General features: G+C 47.6%; 1 protein-coding gene and 1 long non-coding RNA gene across 4 annotated transcripts in view; one reads left to right on the top strand and one right to left on the bottom strand.

Moving 5' to 3' along the window:
* The window catches only part of LOC147097107 (carboxy-terminal domain RNA polymerase II polypeptide A small phosphatase 2-like), a 38,057-nt gene extending 19,820 nt beyond the window's left edge, over positions 1-18,237 (bottom strand). For all 3 annotated transcript variants that reach the window (XM_085972949.1, XM_085972950.1, XM_085972948.1), the window contains exon 1: positions 17,813-18,237. In XM_085972949.1, the coding sequence (XP_085829075.1) occupies positions 17,813-17,885 (73 nt within the window). In that variant the 5' untranslated portion in view covers positions 17,886-18,237. The remainder of the gene's footprint in view (positions 1-17,812) is intronic.
* On the top strand, positions 1,959-22,629 carry LOC147097108 (uncharacterized). The gene is made up of 2 exons (XR_015074486.1): positions 1,959-2,594; positions 22,371-22,629. It is a non-coding gene; the product is annotated as an uncharacterized LOC147097108 (long non-coding RNA).
* Positions 22,630-23,209: the final 580 nt, after the last annotated feature.

Consider the following 23,209-nt stretch of genomic DNA (forward strand, 5'->3'; position numbering starts at 1 on the left):
CTTGAACACAAGAATTAAAACCAGCGCTCCAAGGAGGAAGTGTGGAGCGCTTCAAGCTCTCGGCTCTCGTGTCTCAAACTCCAAAAGTACCCAACTTAGAAAAGCAGGTTTCACACACACACCCCCTGGTGGGATGCCACAGGGCAGTCGGCTGCGAGCTGGTGCCTGCCTTTCGGTCTGGGAGAAATCTGTGTGGAGGCCATGGATGACGGGACAGGAAGGGGAGTTCAATAATAAACTCGTCCAAACCCTGTCTTACCTCAGGTTCCACTTGTACAGCAGGGGTCACTGGATGTCGATCAGCAGCAGGAACCCAGGTGGATTTTCCCCCTCCCTAACCCAGGGTGCTGAGGCGAAGTGCAAGACCCTTTTACTGCCAACCCGGCTGAAATCAACTGACTCAGCACAGAGCAGAGATCAAACCTGGGAGATTCCCGATTCACAGGGCTCGGTAGCACAGATGATGGTGCTTTTACCCACTGAGCCATTCAGCTGATAAGCCTATAATTGGGTACAGCATAGAGTTCAATGTTATACCCCATCCACTATACAGAACCCAAACCTCCCGAACCCCTTCACCCCCATAGGACAGATTCCCTAAACCCTTCCCATTCAATCCCATTACTGCTTCTGATCCAAGTAGTTTCCCTGATTACTTTTACATTCTGATCAGTACTTTACATATAACCAATCCACTGCCAAACCTCACCAACACCGATCTAATTGCAGTTATGAATAATGCTGCTTTTAAACCAAATTATTTGGACTGTTCAAATAGGGTGTGGTACAGAAGTTTGCTGTGTGGTTGTTTTGATCTGCAGTTTTTAGAAGTGCAGATCCCAGGGGTAGTTTGTGCAGATTCCTGTGTGGAGATACAGGATACATAGCACACACACTACAGTGAGCGGAGCTATCCTGAAGCTGTTACTAAATTAGTTATTAAAGGCTCCCATACAAATCCCAAATAATAGAGCATGCATGCACTTCAAAAAAAAAAAATACCGTTTTCTCCCCTCCTCTCCTGAAGGCAGGTCGACTCTTAGCTGAGACAGAGTGAAAGAATTAGCTCTCTGGCACGTCACCAAAGTGACCGTGTTTGACACACGAGCCTAGACGGAGATAGTCAGTAGGCTATTCAACTATAGGTGACATTGCACTGAAGCCGGATCCTATCCTCACCCAGGAGCAGGAGTAACTGGAGTCAAGAACCCTGACTCACTGCCTCCCCCACCACTGTGCCATTCAGTGGTGTTGACTGAAGTCAATGGTTGTGCCCCTACGTCTGCCTTAGCCACTACCAGTAACCCAGCGCCCCTACGTCTGCCTTAGCCACGATCAGTAACCCGGCGCCCCTACATCTGCCTTAGCCACGATCAGTAACCCGGCGCCCCTACATCTGCCTTAGCCACGATCAGTAATCCGGCAACCCTACGTCTGCCTTAGCTGCGATTAGTAACCCGGCGCCCCTACGTCTGCCTTAGCTGCGATCAGTAACCCGGCAACCCTACATCTGCCTTAGCCACGATCAGTAACCCGGCAACCCTATGTCTGCCTTAGCTGCGATCAGTAACCCGGTGCCCCTACGTCTGCCTTAGCCACGATCAGTAACCCGGCGCCCCTACGTCTGCCTTAGCTGCGATCAGCGAAGGCGACACAGGCCAGGCATCAAGCTCTGGTCCCATTTACAGACTGTGGAATGCAAAAGACCACCCAGTCACAGCGACATTAGATCTACCCAATTATTAAATATGCCACACAGAATACCACGTGAGGGTGCTGGTTGCCAAGGGCCGCAACCATAGTGATTGGAGGGCTGTATTTGGAAAATGCCATAAATTATGGCTATGTTGCACCAATGGAGAAGCTGCACCCCCTCCTCCCTCCATGCCCAGTGGGTGGAAGAATCGCCGCCAGCAATGTTACTCCTATTTTCTCTCCCGCTCTCCAGAAGGCGTCGCCTCACTGGAGGCCGGGCCCACGCGCAGCGAGTCCGCCTCCATTACCTCACGCGCGCGCGAGGCAGCGTCCTCATTGGCCGGCAGCGGCGGGAGCGCGCGAGCCCGAGCCATCAAGGCGGGCAAAACCCGGGAGCGGCCATCTCAAAGCTGGAGAGATTCAAACGACGCCATCTCCTTTTAATTTGATCTGGCGTCTGCCGCTTTACGATTACGGGAACGTTCATGACATGAATCCTTCCTAAAGACGCCCCTTCGATGTGGCCCACTTTCCCTCTGGTCACACTTCATCGATTGGGAGCCCACATACTAAATGGGGGTTTTAAATCCTCTCCAGGACAGAGCCTTCCATTTGTTTTGGATTAAACTTGATGTTTTGTCACAAAGACAGCACCAGTGTGGCACATCCCCTGAGCCTCAGCTGTGCCGAGCCACTTCTACTGCAGTCACTTGACATCACCGAAGTAACGTCAGCGACCCTGAAACAGTCTCCAGCTTTGGGGTTTGAAAGCAACAACTTGCATTTCTATACCGCCTTTAACATAGTAAAACGTCCGAAGGCGCTTCACAGGAATGTAATCAGACAAAACATGACACCGAGCCGAAGAGGGCAACATTAGGACAAGCTTGGTCAAAGAGGTAGGTTTTAAAGGAGCGTCTTAAAAAGCAGAAGAGGTAATTCCAGAGCTTGTGGCCTAGAAGGCCGAAGGCACATAGAAACATAAGAACACAAGAATTAGGAGCAGGCGTACGCCATACGGTCCCTCGCGCCTGCTCTGCCATTCAATAAGGTCATGGCTGATCATCGACCTCAACTCCACTTTCCCGCCCGATCTCCATATCCCTTGATTCCCCTAGAATCCAAAAATCTATCGCTCTCAGCCTTGAATATACTCAAAGACTCAGCATCCACAGCCCTCTGGGGCAGAGAATTCCACCAGTGGTGGAGGCAATGGAAATTGGGGATGCACAAGAAGCCAGAATTGGAGGAGTGCAGAGATTTGAGGGTTGGGCTGGAGGAGGTTAGAGAGATGGGAAGGGCAAATAGGGAAATTTAGGAAGTATTGGCTACGGCTGCGTCCATGAATGAGCTGTATGCTGCAATAAGACTGCTAAACCACACACGTACACACACACACGCGCGCGCCGGTGGGGGGCGCGGCGGTAAACTAGCATTCCAAGGACTGACTTGTTATTTAATGACCTTTGTTGAAGTGTGCACGCATGAACATTGTTAAGGACAGGATCAGGTTAGATTGTGATGCCTGCTGAATAACCTCCTGCTGGCTCTTGTGTGAAGAATAGCCACTTGGACGACTACCAGAGGGCAGAGTCAGTGCCCGTACCCTAGCACGAGTTAGCACCTTCGGTTGAGGAGAAAGAAAATGTGGGGGCAGGATGGGGGGAGAAATTAATCTAGCAAAATATATTCTATTAATCATCAACAAACCAGTATTGGAATTCAATCGGGAGAAGTATGAGGTAATGCATTTGGGGAGGGCTAACAAGGCAAGGGAATATACACTATAAATGGTAGGACAGTGAGAAGTGCAGAAGATCAGAGGGACCTTGGAGTGCATGTCCACAGATCCCTGAAGTAGCAAGAAGGCACACGGGATACTTGCCTTTATTAGCCGAGGCATAGAATATAAGAGCAGGGAGGTTATGCTTGAACTGTATAAAACACTAGTTAGACCACAGCTAGAATACTGCGTGCAGTTCTGGTCACCACATTACAGGAAGGATGTGATTGCACTAGAGAGGGTGCAGAGGAGATTTACGAGGATGTTGCCTGGGCTGAGGAATTTTAGCTATGAGGAAAGATTGGATAAGCTGGGGTTGTTTTCTTTGGAACAGAGGAGGCCGAGGGGAGACTTAATTGAGGTGTATAAAATTATGAGGGGCCTAGATAGAGTGGATAGGAAGGACCTATTTCCCTTAGCAGAGAGGTCAATAACCAGGGGGCACAGATTTAAAGTAACTGGTCGGAGGATTAGTGGATTTGAGGAGAAATGTTTTCACCCAGAGGGTGGTGGGGGTCTGGAACTCACTGCCTGAAAGGGTGGTAGAGGCAGAAACCCTCATCGCATTTAAAAAGTACTTGGATATGCACTTGGAAGTGCCGTAGCCTACAGGGCTACGGACCAAGAGCTGGAAAGTGGGATTAGGGGGGATAGCTCTTTGTCGGCTGGCATGGACAAGATGGGCCGAATGGCTGCCTGTGTTGTAAATTTCTATGATTCAATACAAACAGGTTGTTAGAATAAAGCAATGAAATAGGAAATAAATTGAAAAACCAAAAAAGAGGCGGACCTTTGTGGGAATGGCAGCGGGACCTGAGAGAAGGCGGATCGGCCAAAAAAAAAAAGCGCTGCAGAGGAGGCCAGACACCAGAGTGCTGCGAGTTGGGAAAAAGTCGAGAGCGGGAGCAGTCAAACGACAACAACTGTGAAACCGCTAAAGTGAAGTCACAACCAGGGAAGGAGCTGATGGTAAGTAGGACCTGGTGAGTATTTCTACAGTCCAGACGTTGAAGTAAAAGTAATGTCTCTAGTTTAGAGTAAGTAGTGTTTAAAGGGAAGCAAGGTCCCTAGTGTACTTAATATTCTTTAATTTAAAAGGAAGTAAAGGGAGTAAATTAAGGGTAGGACATGGCAGGGCAGCGCAGCGTGCTCCTCCTGTGCTATGTGGGATGTCAGGGATACTTTCGGTGTCCAGGGCGAACATATGTGCAGGAAGTGTCTCCAGCTGCAGCTACTCGAAAGCCGCGTTTTGGAACTGGAGCTGCAGCCACTGTGGAGCATCCGTGAAGCTGAGATCTTCATGGATAGCACGTTTAACGAGGTGGTCACACCGCAGGTAAAGAATGCACAGGCAGACAGGGAATGGGTGACCGCCAGACAGAGTAAAAGAACTAGGAAGGTAGTGCAGGAGTCCCCTGGGTCCATCTCCCTCTCCAACAGATTTTCCGTTTTGGATACTGCTGGGGGAGATGGTTTCTCAGGGGAAGAGCCAAGTCCGTGGTACTACGAGTGGCTCAGCTGCACAGGAGGGGAGGAAAAAGAGTGGGAGAGCAATAGTGATAGAGGATTCTATCGTAAGGGGAACAGATAGACATTTCTGTGGCCGCAGACGTGACTCCAGGATGGTATGTTGCCTCCCTGGTGCCAGGGTCAAGGATGTCACTGAAAGGCTGCAGGGCATTCTGAAGGGGGAGGGCGAACAGTCAGAGGTCGTGGTTCACATTGGTACCAACGACATAGGTAGAAAGAGGGATGAGGTCCTGCAACAAGAATTTAGGGAGCTAGGTAGCAGATTAAAAAGCAGGACCTCAAAGGTTGTAATCTCTGGATTACTCCCGGTGCCACGTGCTAGTGAGTATAGGAATAGGAGGATAAAGCAGATGAATGCGTGGCTAAAGAGTTGGTGCAGGAGGGAGGGTTTTAGTTTCCTGGATCACTGGGTCTGCTTCTGGGGAAGGTGGGACCTGTACAAGTCGGACGGGTTGCACCTGAACCGGAACGGGACCATCATCCTTGCGGGGAGGTTTGCTAGTACTGTTGGCGGGGGTTTAAACTAACTTGGCAGGGGGATGGGATACGGAGTGGAGCTATAGTAGGGGGTGATGCACATCCAAATATAAAGGAAAAAACAAGTCAGCCTGGAAGGCAGAGAAAATATGTAACGGCACAAGGGAGTATGGCAAGGCTGGATGGCATTTATTTTAATGCAAGGAGTCTTGCGAGTAAGGCAGATGAATTGAAGGTGTTGATAAACACATGGGAGTATGATATTATTGCCATCACAGAGACATGGTTGAGGGAGGGGCAGGACTGGCAGCTCAATATCCAGGGTATAGAATCTTCAGGCGAGACAGAGGGGGGGGGGGGTGTTGCAATATTAATCAAGGAGTCAATTACTGCTGTAAGGAGGGATGATATATTAGCAGGTTCCTCTAATGAGGCCATATGGGTAGAACTTTAAAAACAAAAAGGGGGCAAGCACTTTGCTGGGAGTGTACTATAGGCCCAAACAGTCAGGGGGAGATAGAGGAACAGATATGGATATGTAGGCAAATCTCAGAGAAGGGTAGAAATAATAGGGTAATAATAGTAGGGGATTTCAACTTCCCCAATATTAACTGGGATAGTCAAAGTGTGAAAGGCTTAGAGGGTGCAGAATTCTTAAAGTGCATCCAGGAGAGCTTTTTGAGCCAGCATGTAGAAAGTCCTACAAGAGAGGGGGCGGTACTGGACCTAATTCTAGGGAATGTAGCCGGGCAAGTGGTAGAAGTAAGTGTCAGTAGGAGAGCATTTTGGTGACAGTGACCATAATTCGGTGAGATTTAAAGTAATCATGAAAAAGGACAAAGATGGACCGGAAATAAAAAGGTTCTAAATTGGGGGAAGGCCGATTTTAATATGATAAAGCAGGATCTGGCCAAAGTGGATTGGGATCAGCTACTTGTAGGCAAATCCACATCAGAGCAGTGGGAGTCTTTCAGAAAGGAAAGAGAGAGTACAACGCCAACATGTTCCCGTAAAGGTCAAGGGTGGGACCAACAAGCCCAGGGAACCCTGGATGTCAAGGGATATACAAGAATGGATTAGGAAAAAAAGGAAGGCTTTTGGCAGACACAAAGGATGAAAAACAGTGGAAGCCCTAGAGGAGCATAGAAAGTGCAGGGGGGTACTTAAAGAAATGAGAGCGAAGAGGGCGCATGAAAAAACTCTGGCGGGCAAAATAAAAGGAAAATCCCAAGGTGTTTTATTATAAGTATATTAAGGGCAAGAGGATAACCAGGGAAAGAGTAGGGCCCAAAGTGGCAATCTGTGTAGAGCTGGAAGATGTGGGTGAGGTTTTAAATGAATATTTTGCATCGGTGTTCACTATGGAGAAGGATGATGTCGGCATAGAAATCAGGCAGGGGGATTGTGATATACTTGAACAAATTAGTATTGAGAGAGAGGAGGTACTAGCGGTTTTAGCGAGCTTAAAAGTGGATAAATCCCCAGGCCCAGACGGGATGTATCCCAGGCTGCTGTGTGAGGCAAGGGAGGAGATTGCAGGGGCTCTGACACAAATTGTCAGAACCTCTCTGGCCACAGGGGACGTGCCAGAGGACTGGAGGATAGCTAACATAGTACCATTATTCAAGAAGGGCGACAGGGATAAACCAGGGAATTACAGGCCAGTGAACCTAACATCAGTGGTAGGGAAATTATTGGAAAAAATTCTGAGGGACAGAATTAGTCTCCACTTGGAGAGGCAAGGATTAAATCAAGAATAGTCAGCATGGCTTTGTCAGGGGGAGATCATGTCTAACCAATTTGATTGAATTTTGAGAGGGGATGACTAGGTATGTGGATGAGGGTAGTGTAGTTGATGTAGTCTACATGGACTTTAGCAAGGCTTTTGACAAAGTCCCACATGGGAGACTGGTCAAGAAGGTAAGAGCCCATGGGACCCAGGGCAATTTGGCACATTGGATCCAAAATTGGCTTAGTGGCAGGAGGCAGAGGGTAATGGTTGAAGGTTGTGACTGGAAGCCTGTGTCCAGTGGTGTACCGCGGGGATCGGTGCTGGGTCCTTTGCTGTTTGTAGTGTACATTAATGATTTAGATATGAATGTAGGAGATATAATCAGTAAGTTCGCAGATGACACGAAAATTGGTGGAGTGGTAAATAGCAAGGAGGGAAGCGTCAGGCTACAGGATGATAGACGGGTTGGTCAGATCAGTGGTAAATGGAATTTAACCCTGAAAAGTGTGAGGTGATGCATTTTGGGAGGACTAACAAGGCAAGGGAATACACAATGAATGGTAGGATCCTAGGGAGGACAGAGGATCAGAGGGACCTTGGTGGGCATGTACATAGATCCCGAAGGCAGCAGGACAGGTAGATAAGGTGGTTAAAAAGGCATATGGGATACTTATATTCTATGCTTTGGCTAATGAAGGCAAGAGCAGGGAGGTTATGATGGAGCTGTACAAAACGTTAGTTAGGCCACAGCTGGAATACTGTGTGCAGTTCTGGTTGCTACACTATAGGAGGGATGTGATTGCATTGGAGAGGGTGCAGAGGAGATTCACCAGGATGTTACCTGGGCTGGAGCGCTTCAGCTATGAAGAGACTGGACAGGCTGGGGTTGTTTTCCTTGGAGCAGAGAAGGCAGAGGGGGGACCTGATTGAGGTGTACAAAATTATGAGAGGCATAGATAGGGTAGATAGAAAGGAACTTTTCCCCTTAGTAGAGGGGTCAATAACAAGGGGGCATAGTTTCAAGGTAAGGGGCAGGAGGTTTCGAGGGGAGTGAGGAAAAACTTTTTCACCCAGAGGGTGGTTGGAATCTGGAACTCACTGCCTGAAAGGGTGGTAGAGGCAGGAACCCTCACAACATTCAAGAAGCATTTAGATGAGCACTTGAAACGCCATAGCATACAAGGCTATGGACCAAGTGCTGGAAAAAGGGATTAGAATAAATAGGGCTTGATGGGCAGCACAGACACGATGGGCTGAAGGGCCTCTATGTGCTGTATAACTATGACTATGATAACTAAAATTAAAAAGCAGAAATACATGCATTTCCATTTCTGTAGATGCTGCTAAAACAAAACAAACAGCACCTCACCAACAAATCCCATCACATTCGGTCAGTCCCAGCTGTACTCAAGTCCTCTGTTGAACACTTGGCTTCTCCCTCTCTGCCTTATATCACTGTGCAGAACAGCCACTGAGCCAGCTCTTCGGGAGGTCCTTCTCAAAGTCAGAAGGGCAACAGTTGATTGACTGTTAACAGTAGACCCTGGGTTGCCCCCCCCAGGAGCTCCAGGTCAGTCACACTGAACTAGTTGTGTGTTGCTGTGCTGTCCATTTTAAAATACACACGCATAATTAAAGCCAGACACCACTGCTATGGTGGGACTGACTTCAACATAGCATTTAGACCACATACACCCCTCACAAAGCCAACAGCTGACTCAGTAGGAAAGGTGATTGAACTAAATCATTTTATTGAGTCATGCCATTAACCCCATAACTAAGTAACTCCAGCAAGTGACACCACTCACCCAGCGCTAACCTCTGCCTTCTCCCCTCTGTTAAAGGTGTACACACACACTCTAGAAAAAAGGTGGCTACACCACCCAATTGCATTTATATAGTACCAATAACATAGGAAAAAAAGGTCCAAAGTGCTTCACAGAGATGCAATCAAAATATGGACGCCAAGCCAAAGGAGATATCAGGAGGGGTAACCAAAAGCTTGGTCAAAGAGGTGTGTTTTAAGGAAAAAACGAGGGAGGTAGAGAAGCAGAAAGGTTTAAAAAGGAGATTCCAGAGTTTAGGTTCTAGGCAGCTGAAAGCACAGCCACCAGTGGTGGGGCGAAGGGAGGTAGGTGGGGCAAGGGTGGGGATGCACAAGAGTCCAGATTCAGAGTTTATGAAGGGAGGGGTTGGTCAGACTGGAGGAGATTACAGAGATAGGGAGGGGTGAGACCATGAAGGGATTTAAACACAAAGGATGAGAATTTTAAAACCGAGACATTGCTTAACCAGGAGCCAATGTAGGTCAGCGAGCACAGGGGAAATGGGTGAGCGGGACTTGGAGAGAGTTAGGACACAGGCAGCAGAGTTTTGGATGAGCTGAAGAAGTTCAGAGAGTGGAGGATGGGAGGCCGGCCAGGAGGAGACAAAGGCACGACTGAGGGTTTCAGCAGCAGGTGGGCTGAGGTAGGGGCCAAACCTAAACAGCAACAAGAGGGATAAGTCAGTTATTTCTACATGAAAAGTAGCAATCAGACATGAAACTACCATAACTTAAAGAATTGACATTTTAAATGGTCCGTGTTCAAATCTAGTTCTCACAGGGTCTACACCTGAATATTATTGACTGGCCGGCTGTGTATTTCCAGCATTTTCTGGTTTTATTTCAGATTTCCTTTTCTGTGATGCCAACAGAGGGACAGCAGCGATATTAAAGATTAGGGCACTGCTGTTGCAGAGTCATAACAACTATTACCAAACATCAAATTGTGAGAAACTAGCCAGAGTTCCCAATTGCTATCCAGTGACCACCGCTGGAGCAAGGACAGGGCTGGGCTCAGTTATGACGCCTTCAGCTGTCAAATAGCTTGCCGAGACTCACTGTCCAGAGTCACACGTGAACCCATGTACCAGGAAGTGTTACACCTGGATCAGGCCCACTGTAAACCCCAGATTAAAGTAAAATCGGCAAGTCCTTATCCTGCTACCCACTGAAAGCAGCCAGCCAGAGACTCGGCTAGACATCAAAAGGAAAACGTACACGACAGTGACAGGGCCTGATAATCTACATCCTAGGGTACTTAAGGAAGTGGCCCTAAAAATAGTAGATGCATTGCTGGTCATCTTCCAAAATTCTATAGACTCTGGAACAGTGCCCATGGATTGGAGGGTAGCTAATGTAACCCCACTACTTAAAAAAGGTGGTAGAGAGAAAACGGGGAATTATCGACCGGTAAGCCCGACATCGGTAGTGGGGAAAATGCTAGAGTCCATTATAAAACATGTAATAACAGAGCACTTGGAAAGCAGTGACAGGATCGGACAAAGTCAACATGGATTTACAAAAGGTAAATCATGCTCGACTAATCTACTGGAATTTTTTGAGGATGTAACTGGTAAAATAGATAAGGGAGAACCAGTGGATGTGGTGTATTTGGACTTTCAGAAGGCTTTTGATAAGGTCCCGCATAAGAGATTAGCGTGCAAAGTTAAAGCACATGGGATTGGGGGTAAGGTACTAACTTGGATAGAGAACTGACTGGCAGACAGGAAGCAAAGAGTTGGAATAAACGGCTCTTTTTCCGAGTGGCAGGCAGTGACTAGTGGGGTACCGCAGGGATCGGTGCTAGGACCCCAGCTATTCACAATATATATTAATGATCTAGATGAGGGAACTAGATGTAATATCTCCAAGTTTGCAGATGACAAAGCTGGGTGGGTGTGTGTGCTGTGAGGAGGATGCAGAGAAACTCCAGTATGATTTGGACAGGTTGGGTGATTATACTGCATCTGCCCAATGTGGATAAATGCGAGGTTATCCACTTGGTGGCAAACACAGGAAGGCAGATTATCTGAACGGCAATAGATTGGGAGAAGGGGAAGTGCAACGAGACCTGGGCGTCCTTGTGCACCAGTCGCTGAAGGTAAGCATACAGGTGCAGCAGGCGGTTAAGGCGGCAAATGGTATGTTGGCCTTCATAGCGAGGAGGATTAGAGTACAGGAGCAAGGATGTCTTGCTGCAGTTGTACAGGGCCTTGGTGAGACCACACCTTGTACGGTGTGCAGTTTTGGTCGCCTTATCTGAGGAAGGGTGTTCTTGCCATGGAGGGAGTGCAGTGAAGATTCACCAGACGGATACCTGGGATGGCAGGAATAACGTATGAGGAGAGATTGGGTCGATTAGGCTTATACTCGCTGGAGTTTAGAAGAATGAGAGGGGATCTCATTGAAACTTATAAAATTCTGACAGGACTAGATGCAGGATGGATGTTCGATGGCAGGGGAGTCCAGAACCAGGGGTCACAGTCTAAGGATAAGGGGTAAGCCATTTTAGGACAGAGATGAGGAGGAATTTCTTCACCCAGAGAGTGGTGAACCTGTGGAATTCTCTACCACAGAAGGCAGTTGAGGCCAATTCATTAAATATATTCAAGAAGGAGTTGGATATATTTAAGGCTAAAAAGGGATATGGGGAGAAGGCAGGGACCGGGTACTGAATTTGGATGATCAGCCACGATCTCATTAAATGGTGGAACAGGCTCGAGGGGCCAAATGGCCTACTCCTGCTCCTATCTTCTATGTTTCTATGACATAAGATAGGGCTGCTGCTTCTAGATGTTTCATCAGTGGATGATCAGATTAAGTGTTAAGATAATTTTGTAAATTAGGATCAGGATTCTGTATTTGAGATGCTTTGTTCAGGAATTCTACACATGAAACAAGAAAGAAGTGATTTGGTCCATTGGCATTTTCCTCCTCTAGCCCTAAAAAGGTGCTGACGCACTCGGAGTTCAGGTCCCTTGTGCATTGGCAGCTCACTCAAGTGGCCATTAATTACGTGGGAGCCTAAATGTCAGCAAGCTAGTCGAGCATGGGTGCATCACAGCCAAGCCCGACCCCCTGCCCTCAAGCAATCTTTCTAGTGAAACTGTACTTGATGGTGGTATTCAGGAGCAGGAACCCTGGCTAATTTTACCCTCCCTAGTCCAGGGGCAGAGGCCAATTCCAGTACTCCCACTGTCACCATGGCCGAGATCAGTGAACTCAGCACAGATCAGTTGTCATAGAACCTTCCTGCTTTGTACAGCTCAGGACTACAACATGCATCAACTGATCCATCAGCAGAGCCTCATTAACTGGGATCGGGGTGGGTTTACCCAAAATGCACAATTCATCACTTATGATTATTAGAGAGAAACATTGCAAATGTCACAGGTGCCTGCATTTCACCCCAAGGAAGAGTCACAGTCCAGTTGGTTATTGTTAAACTAGATTTTACAATCTGCAGTGCAAATTTCATTGCATCAGTCGACTCGAATCCGCTATAAAAAAAAGGCACAGCAGCTTGCCGATCCCAGCTAAAACCATGCAGCTCATTAGCATAAAGCACAGAAAGAAAGAACATGCATTTATATAGCACCTTTCACAGCATCAGGACGTCCCAAAGTGCTTTACAGCCAATGAAGTAATTTTGAAGTGTAGTCACTGTTGTAATGTAAGAAACAGGAAAAATAATGGAATGGCAGCTGTATTCTACTGACCAGCGACAGCTTTAAGATATCCATTAAGACAGGGATACTTTAATACAACCAGGGACCCTTGAGTAACATTGCTTCTAGTTTTAAACAAAAAACACAAAGCAGGGGGGAAAAAAAAGTATTCGCGAATATTTCTGCCAAACCAGTAACTAATGTGAAGGGTAACAAATATTTTGAGGGACTCAACTCATACGTGAATACAGCAAGGGCTTATTTAGTGTGAAATGAACCAATTTCACATGATACTGACCACATTTCCTCACTCAAACTTCAATGCACATCTTTTTCTTAAAAAAAGCAATAAACACTGCAGATGTTGGAAATGTGAACCAAACAGAAAATGATGGACGGACTCGGGAGGTCAGGCTGCCTCGGTGGAGAGAGCGGAGCAGTTAACGCTTAAAGCGTGGCCCCTTAGTAGAAGGGCCGAATGGCCTACTCCTGCTCCTATTTTTCTATGTTTCTAAGTGAAGAATGAGAGATGGGCAGGCATGTCTGATGAAGGATCCACACCCCAAACAGTGAATGCCTTCTCTCTGCTGATGCTGAAGTTGACCAATAAGGGTGTCACTGGGTTGTCCCAGTGTCACAAACAGAAAAAGACAGCTCCACAAGTGCCCCTTCTGAGGAGGTATGACTAATATGATCATTTAAAAACAAAGTCTAATTAACTAAAGAAAACTATAAATCTAAATTATATCATCTGTGCCAACCAGGCCCTATACCCTGCAGTGCCCACCGGTTGCTGTGTGCCTCCAGCATTTTCTATTTCAATGTGCAACAAGTGCACAGAGCACTAGAGCCTGGGCACGACCCCCAATGCCTGCATGGAAAGAAAGCACCTACAGACCTGCACAGTGCATTAATGGAAAAAGAGCAACTGCACAAGAGCGAGCTCAGGCTGTAGCCTGGTCTCAGATTCCACCCATCCTCATGGGTGGAACGCATTGGAGCTTCAAGTTATTTAAACCACTCGATTGAATCACTTGTCTGTAATTGCTCCCAATACCCACTATATCTGTACACTGGCAGATCTCCCACGGCATTGCTCAATGAGGCAGTAGATCGAAAGTGTGTGCAACAGGGAGCAAGTGTGAGATTATATATAAAATTCATTATTATCTCCACAACTGCTCACTTGCACAGCAAACTTCATAATCTTAAACTGGTATTTTTTTCCTCCCATTTCAAATGTTTTCCCTTCATGCTCCTCTTGAAGGCAGTGCCTTGTGGAATACAGTTCCATAGGAGACAACAGTCCCCAGTTCCTCATGCAAGACTAGACATCGATTGTTGGGTTACCGATCAGAGGGTGCATCAGAGACAAACCTGACCATGTACTCCCTCAGTGTCCACACGCACACACTTTCCAGCATAGCTCACGAGCTCGCAGCCAGGACTTGGAATGCTGGTCATTCCCTGATCCAGTGGCAAAGGTCAATTGCGGCAACCCCAGCACCAAGTGTCAGCTGTGGTTCAGTGGGTAGTACTCGGTCAGTCAGAAGGTCGTGGACTCAAGTCCCACTCCAGAGATTTGAGCACATAATCTAGGGGGACATTCCTAGTGCAGTACTGAGGGAATGCTGCACTGTCAGAGGTGTTGTCTTTTGGATGAATCGTTAAACCGATGCCCTGTCTACCCTCTCAGGTCCCATGGCACTATTTTGAAGAGCAGTGGAGTTATCCCTGGTGTGCTGGCCAATATTTATCCCTCAAATCATTCTTCTTAGGCAGTCCCTCGGAACAGAGGATGACTTGCTTCCACATTAAAAATGAGTTTGCAGGTGACTGACGAGTCCAGTGCAGGACCTACAGTCTCACAGGTGGGGCAGATGGTGGTTGAAGGGGCGGGTGGGTGGGGTGCTCGAGTTGACGTGCGCTCCTTCCGCTTGCTCCCGGCGAAGAGACGCAAGGTGTTCGGCGCCTTCCCGGATGCTTCTCCTCCACTTTGTACGGTTTTGGGCCAGGGATTCCCAGGTGTGTCAGTGGGGATGTCGCACTTTTTCCAAGGAGGATTTGAGGGCGTCTTTGAAGAGTTTCCTCTGCCCACCTAGGGCTCTCTTGCCGTGTCAGAGCTCCGACTAGAGCGCTTGTTTTGAGAGTCTCGTATCGGGCATGCGAACGATGTGACCCGTCCATTGGAGCTGATCGAGCATGGTCGATGTTGGCCTGAGCCGAGAACACAGACGTTGGTGCGCCTATCCTGCCAATGGATTTGCAGGATCTTGCAGAGGCAGCGTTAGTGGTACCTCTCCAGTGCTTTGCCTGCTGTACATGGTCCATGTCTGAGGCATACAGCAGGGCGGGTATCACTGCTGCTTTGTAGACCATGAGCTTAGTGCCGGGTTTGAGGTCCTGGTCTTCAAACACTCTCTTCCTCAGGCAACCGAAGGCTGCACTGGCACGCTGAAGGCGGTGTTGGACTTCGTCATCGACGTCTGCCCTTGTTGACAGTAGGCTCCAGAGGTATGGAAAGTGGTCCACGTTGTCAAAGGCCTTGTCGTGGATTTTGATAAATCGGGGGGGGGGGGGGGGGGGGCAGTACGGTGTGGTGGGGGCAGGTTGGTAGAGGACCTTTGTCTTACCGATGTTTAGTGTAAGGCCTATGCTCTCATATGCATCGGTGAAGGTGTTGACGATGGTTTGGAGTTCGACCTCCGAGTGAGTGCAGACGCAAGCGTCGTCTGCATACTGTACTTCAACGACAGAGGATGGGACGACCTTGGATCTGGGCTGGAGGCGACGGATGTTGAACAGTTTCCCGTTTGTTCTGTAAATTAGCTCCACTCCAGCGGGGAGCTTATTGAGGGCGAGATGGAACATTGCAGCAAGAAAGATCGAGAAGAGCGTTGGTGCGATGACACAGCCTTGCTTGACCCCGGTCCGTAAGTGAATTGGGTCTGTGGTGGAACCGTTGGTCAGGATCACTGCTTGCATGTCGTCGTGAAGCAGGCAGAGGATGGTGACAAACTTTGAGGGCAACTGAACTTGGAAGACAGTCCATAATACCTCACGGTTGACAGTGTTGAAGGCCTTTGTGAGATCAAAGGCGGCCATGTACAGCGGTTGGTGCTGTTCCCTGCATTTCTCTTGTAATTGACGTGCGGTGAAGATCATGTCCATTGTGCCCCTTAGTGGGTGGAATCCGCATTGAGACTCTGGGAGGAGCTCTTCGGCCACTGGGAGGAGGCGATTGAGGAGGATTCTTGCGATGACTTTCCCTGTGGCAGACAGCAGGGAAACTCCTCTGTAATTACCGCAATCGGACTGGTCACCTTTCTTGAAGATGGTCACAATTACGGCATCTCAGAGATCCCCTGGCATGCTCTCCTCCTTCCAGATAAGAGAAATTAGTTTGTGAATTCGCACCAGTAGTGCTTCTCTGCCATGCTTTAGTGCCTCGGCAGGGATTCCATCTGCTCCCGAGGCCTTGTTGTTCTTCAGTATCCCTCAATCAACATCACTAAAACAGATGATCTGGTCATTATCACATTGCTGTTTGTGGGAGCTTGCTGTGTGCAAATTGGCTGCTGTGTTTCCCACATTACAACAGTGACTACACTTCAAAAGTACTTCATTGGCTGTAAAGCACTTTGGGACGTCCTGAGGTGGTGAAAGACGCTATAGAAATGCAGGTCTTTCTCTCTTTTCTTTCCATCCTGGCTGAGATCAGCTAAGAGAGTAGAAACAAACTGGTGACCTTCCTGATCGGCACAGCTCAGTGCCCGACACGTGGTGCGGTCCTCACTGAACTTTGAATGCCTATTTTAAGCACTTTTCTCCCACAAGGAATTATGGGGTGAAATTCAACATCGACAACTTGTACAGATGTTACCCTAATTCACAAGTGCTGAAGTCTTTGTCAAGCCAACAAACCATCACCCACGTGCATAAACTGATTCACGGGCTAGGAAAGCATCCATATCCACCCTTGTGGGCAACCAACTTGCCCACCCTTGGGCAGACTGGTCTCCTATAAAGATTGCTTTTTATAAAGATTTTAATTATTATGAATGGGGAAAGTGATTTGTATAATTAAGAAAGCAGAATTCTCACTGCCTCCGGGGCTTTCTAATGCAGTACTTGGGAAATCCTGCTAGACCCAGTAAGTGTAGAGGGGTATGCCCCATTGTACTAAATCACTAAAATTATAAAAAGCGTTGGATAAAATAGTGGTAAACATCCCCCCCAAAATGTATTCCAACGCCCTACCCTATCCCCAGGTTTGGTTACAATTGAAGGTATCCATGCAGCTCTGGAATAACCCAAACAGGGAGGGAGGGCTCCCTTTGGCTAACGATCCTCCATCTCCCCTTAAAGGAGCCTCAAACCTCAGTCTGCACAACATTCCTTGCAGCGCCAGCGAGAGAGAGAGAGAGAGAGAGAGAGAGACTCGTCTGTGTTTAAAAAAGGAAAAGCAGCTCTGCGTTATGCATTTACTGCCAGAAACCACTACTACATCAAAAAAAGGAAACTGAACTGAAATTAACTTTCAGCTGAGAAACCAACATAACAATTAAATACAACAAAAAACAAGCGTAAATTTGAAAAAATAAACCACATCCAAGAAAAAAAAAGTTTGGAATTGCAAGACTGGGGGAAATAGCGAGGCGAGAATCAAACACACAGTAAACGTTAAAAGGTGGCCGAAACTGACAGTTGTTCAGTGTCTGCAGTTCAGAAACGAAGCTCACGTGGAAACGATTTTCAGTAACAAAACGTGCAGCATTGTCCACCGGTTGGAGAGAAATGTGCCAGTCAGACTAACAAAAGCTTTAATAGAAATGGGGAGAATTTTTATAAATATAGTGGAGAAAAGAACGAAAAAGGTGACCAAACATCTGGACTGATGTTGCAAACAATGTTCTATAAATATTAGAACATCCCATCCTTGACTCTCGTGGGAGAATTCACTTGTTTTTGCTGTAAATCTGCTGTTCCCTCTGCTTCACTTAACAGTTTTTTTTAACGACAACACGTGAGGATGTCCTCAGTTTCTCTCTTTAATAAGGGGAGGAGACGAGATAAAGTTTGCCCTGGAGTGCTTTCCTTACCTGGATTCCATCGCAGAGGCGAGAGATGCTCCTCTTTGCGAGCTACTTGGCTGATGATAGACGCTCTTTCCATCGAACAAAACCACCAAGATTTTTTTTTTTTTTTTTTTTGCCCACCACCCCCCCTCTGACACAGTCCGATCCCAAATATCTTCGGTCACAACAAGTTGCAGCTATACCCCTCCAACACCCTCCCCAAACCCAACAGCAGGGCAGAAAAGGGAAGCGAAAACAAACCGGACAAATGGGACCGAGGCCGTTTCAAGACGCCCGGGCTTCAAGTAAACAACCTCCCCCTTGGATAGGGCTCCATCGCTGCCCCGGTCCCACTGCCGCGCAAGCTTCCCTCAGAGCCCACACACATATGCTTCACCGCTCATTTGTCCACAGTGATAGGTGTGAGAGGGTTTTTTTTATTGACAGGTTTTAAAAGAGAGAAATTGACACTTGGGAATGCCTTGAAACTGCCTTGAACCTTCTGATTGGACAATTAGGAAAGCAGGCGCCTTAAAGGGGAAGACAGATTACTCTGCCGGTTTTTATGAATAGGATTCCAACACATGATCGTCTTTCCAGGATTGTTTACATACCGTGTGCTACTCATCTCGAATATTTAATACTCTTTTGGAACGAATACCCGCTGCGTTCAGTCATATTTAACGTTATTTCTGGTGGGGGTGGGGTTCTATCTGTTTAGTCCCTTTTCCTGAACAAGCAATAAAATATTTTTTTAACTTGCTGCTAGCTGGGTTGGTGGATCATTTCACATTTATTCCCAAATGATCAGAGATGAGCTCCATTCTGAGCATCTTAAGTGTGGATAGGGCGGGACGTTTTGCCACAAACTGTATCTGTAGTTTCAACTGTTCCATGTCCACACTCAGAAAACTTTGACTGATTTGCTAAGGATGTGCTTCATGTTAAAAAAAACAAGGAAACTGACCTGAAATTAACTTTCAGCTGAGAAACCAACATGTGCATCATTAATAAATAGAAACGTAGAAAGACTAGCAAAGTAAAAGGACCAGTCTTCTTCTTGAAAGACTGACAGACCACCCCTGGCATTGCTCATGTGTGGCCTCGGATCCGGAACACAGTTTTGATGTTTACCTGGCTGCCTGTTTAAGGCCATTGCTCATATATTCTCGGTGGGAATTCAAGCAATTGTAGCTGGTTGTAAATTGCTATAATCAATTGGAGGTCAGTAAGTTACTTGTAGATTTCAGGCTCCAGGTAAGAAAAACCTGTGATGAAATGTTTGGGTACCTTTCTCTCACTTTTTTAAAGATTATTTTGCATCTGTAAGAAAGTGTGATGGACACGTGTTAGATGTAAGACTTTATATTTTAACAGCCCACTCATGGCGTTGCTCACAATGAGTCAGCAGTTAGGCTTTTGCGAGAGGTTTTAGGGTGCGGAAGTTGATGAGGGGTGCACAGCTCCAGTGAAAGAATTTAGAAAGAAGTTTGTAAGAGTTCTGCCCAGAAGTGAAACAAGTGCTTTTGATTGTTTCCTGGAAAATCAATCGTTAGTGTTTTCCTTACCCACGACACCTAAGTATATACCACATCTGCATAAATAAATCTTTGTGAATAATAATTGTTTCCAATTCACAATATAAACTAAACAACAGCTGCTGTAATCATCGAGACACCATGCTCGAGACATGCAGTATTCCCGACTCAGATCGGCAGGAATCTGATGGTCCCGGGGTAAGCGGGTCCACTCTGCAACCCTAAGGCCACTTGTAGCCTCTGAGCCCTGCCAATCCAGCCCTTGAAGCCCATGCAACTCAGTCCTATTATATTTCTTATTTGTCACATTGCCTGTCTTATTCCATTAGAAAGAAAGAAAGACTTGCATTTCTACAGCGCCTTTCACGACCTCAGGACATCCCAACGCGCTTTATAGCCAATGAAGTATTTTTGAAGTGTAGTCACTGTTGTAATGTAGGAAACGCGGCAGCCAATTTGCACACAGCAAGCTCCCACAAACAGCAATGTGATAATGACCAGATAATCTGTTTTTCAGTGATGTTAATTAAGGGATAAATATTGGCCAGGACACCGGGGAGAACTCACCTGCTTCTCTTCGAAATAGTGCCATGGGGTCTTTTACATCAGTTTACCATCTCATCTGAAAGACAGCACCTCCGACAGTGCAGCAATCCCTCAGTACTGCACTGGAGTGTCAACCTAGATTTTTGTGCTCAAGTCTCTGGAGTGAAGCTCGAGCCCACAACCTTCTGACTCAGATGCGAGAGTGCTACCCACTAAGCCACGGCTGACAAGTACCTCTTCATAGAACAGCACAACAGATCGGGGTGGAAAACTTTACTGCTCAGACTGCCCAACCCCTGCTCACCACTTCACAAGGCCCGACTGCTGAAATCTGAGGAAACAACCATAACTCCTGTACAATAAACTCATCTGGGTGTAAAATTAGACTAATTATATCATTTTATTACATTTGCTTTGAGACAAATACTTTTTCTCATCTGAAAGATGGCACCCCCGACAGTGCAGCGCTCCCTCAATACTGCCCCTCCGATAGTGCAGCGCTCCCTCAATACTGCCCCTCCGACAGTGCAGCGCTCCCTCAGTACTGCCCCTCCGACAGTGCGGCGCTCCCTCAGTATTGCCCCTCCGACAGTGCGGCGCTCCCTCAGTACTGCCCCTCCGACAGTGCGGCGCTCCCTCAGTACTGCCCCTCCGACAGTGCAGCGCTCCCTCAGTATTGCCCCTCCGACAATGCGGTGCTCCCTCAGTACTGCCCCTCCAACAGTGCGGCGCTCCCTCAGTACTGACCCTCCGACAGTGCGGCGCTCCCTCAGTACTGCCCCTCCGACAGTGCAGCGCTCCCTCAGTACTGCCCCTCCGACAGTGCGGCACTCCCTCAGTACTGCCCCTCCGACAGTGCGGCTCTCCCTCAGTACTGCCCCTCCAACAGTGCGGCGCTCCCTCAGCACTGCCCCTCCGACAGTGCAGCGCTCCCTCAGCACTGCCCCTCCGACAGTGCGGCGCTCCCTCAGCACTGCCCCTCCGACAGTGCGGCACTCCCTCAGTACTGCCCCTCCGACAGTGCGGCTCTCCCTCAGTACTGCCCCTCCGACAGTGCGGCTCTCCCTCAGTACTGCCCCTCCGACAATGCGGCTCTCCCTCAGTACTGCCCCTCCGACAGTGCGGCGCTCCCTCAGTACTGCCCCTCCGACAATGCGGCGCTCCCTCAGTACTGCCCCTCCGACAGTGCAGCGCTCCCTCAGTACTGCCCCTCCGACAGTGCGGCGCTCCCTCAGTACTGCCCCTCCGACAATGCGGCGCTCCCTCAGTACTGCCCCTCCGACAGTGCAGCGCTCCCTCAGTACTGCCCCTCCGACAGTGCAGCGCTCCCTCAGCACTGCATTGGGAGTGTCAGCCTGGACAATGTGCTCAATTCTCTGCAGTTGGATGAAACAGTGCCTCAAGGAACGGTGAGATACTGGTGGGGCAGCACCGCATGTAAAAGAGCAACAATCGTCTCTCAAAGTATAGCTCACTTCCCTGTACTTGGCAGGATTAAAACTTGGCCTCAGATAGCAGTCACATTCATAGGATATGACAGGAGCCAAGGCTGCCCTAACAACAATAAAACCAACTGTTATACTTGATCCAGCTTCTTGGAGACAACGGTTATCTCGCAGTCATTCCGAGTGATCGTGGGGCGGGGGGAGCACAGAAAGACCCTTTCATGACCTATCTTTACAAGTAAAGGTATTAAATGGTGCTTTTTTTTCCTGTTTTGTTTGTGTTTTTTCAATTTTGTCCCCTCATCAAAGCACTGACTCACCGTGCGGGTACAGCTCCACAGGTCACAGTCAATCTCTGGTACCTTGCCCAAAGAGGCCATTCTTCATGTGTGAACCTAGGTGGGCTTTTCAGACATGGGAGGCATTGCAGCTACGCCAATCTCATACTCAGCCAACATCCAAACACACACACACTTTCCAGTAAAGAAGGTCACTGGATAGTAATCACAAGCAGAAACCCGGGATGATTGTTCCCTTCCTTAGCCCAGGGTTACTGAGAGTAGAAGTCAGTGCAAGAATCCTGAGCAATCTCCATTTCAGATTACCACTAGCTAACATGGCCGAAATGTGTGGCTCAGTTCCACCACAGGTAATAAAACGACCTACTGGGGCATCAAATAGACCAGTTTCTTTTGTAAATAGGACACGTAAGAGCTCCGAGATAGTCAGTTCACGGGAATACTCCAGGACTCCTGACACGCCCTGTTGGATGTGTTAGCGGAATGCAGGATAACGTGTACACTGTCCTGCTTACATGGTTATAGAGAGTGACGGTTAATATAGCATACTGAACCATTCCATCTCCTAATTAGGGAACCACGAGCCACAGGTTGAGTTACATTGGGTAATGCTTTCATACAACTCTGCAAGATGAAAGGAAAGTTCGTTTGTTGATGAGTCTTTGTGTTGCTGCTGTGAAAGAAAATCTTATTTTATACCCAAGATCTCTTGGTAGTTGTTATGTAACAAAAATGGTGCTTTTTGTTGTTACAGAAGAGTGTGAACAGGGCAGAGGAGGCACTCAAAAGTCTCAAATGGATCCTGCTGCGTGGCTCAGTGGGCAAGTGCACTACCTCGTGGGTTCAATACCTTGATATGTATGGTACTTGCATATTGTTATCTGAACACGAGATTGCCCCCTAATGGTTAATCACATGGTACCAATTACATACCAAGGTCTTCTCTTGTATTACTTTGTTATTCTTTGACGGAATGTTCTGGAGGGGCTGGAAGTAAAAGCAGCTCGATATTGCCACACCAATTTGAGTGTTTATTCGAACATAACATACCTGATCTCAGCTGTAGGGGTACTCGATGTCTCCAGGCAAGGGAGGGGGGAAATCCGCCAGGGTTCCTGCACCTGATCACTCTCCAGTAGCACCCTGTTGTGAAATGCACATTGCTGAATGTTTGGTGATGTGAGGAATGGCGATATCTAACTTGTACAGAAGGGGGTGCTCTTTTGCCCTTGGGTTCAGTGTTCTGTTCCCTAGCACTGACACATCTCTCACCATGATTAGCACAAAATCAGCCACGTCCCTAAAAAATATATAATAATAAGGAATTATTATTAAAATCGATTATCATGGCAAAATGATTTCGATCTCGCTGTCCGCTGTAAGCAGTAAATTCAGTTGCACTCACTGGTTGTACAGGCCCTGTTGCTTCAAGATATGAACCTGACTACAAACTTGAGACTGTGGTTTCCTGCAGCTAAACTGGAATGAATACTTTTAAATAGCACGACTTAGAGATTTAGTCACTGTACAGAGATTAAGTGCTTTATGATTGGCTAACCGACTATAAGGTGCATTTCACTAAATGTTAAACAA

This window comes from Somniosus microcephalus, chromosome 33 (genome assembly GCF_052327205.1).
Source record: "Somniosus microcephalus isolate GS21.2 chromosome 33, FLI_Smic_1.0, whole genome shotgun sequence".
Taxonomy (NCBI): Eukaryota; Metazoa; Chordata; class Chondrichthyes; order Squaliformes; family Somniosidae; genus Somniosus; species Somniosus microcephalus.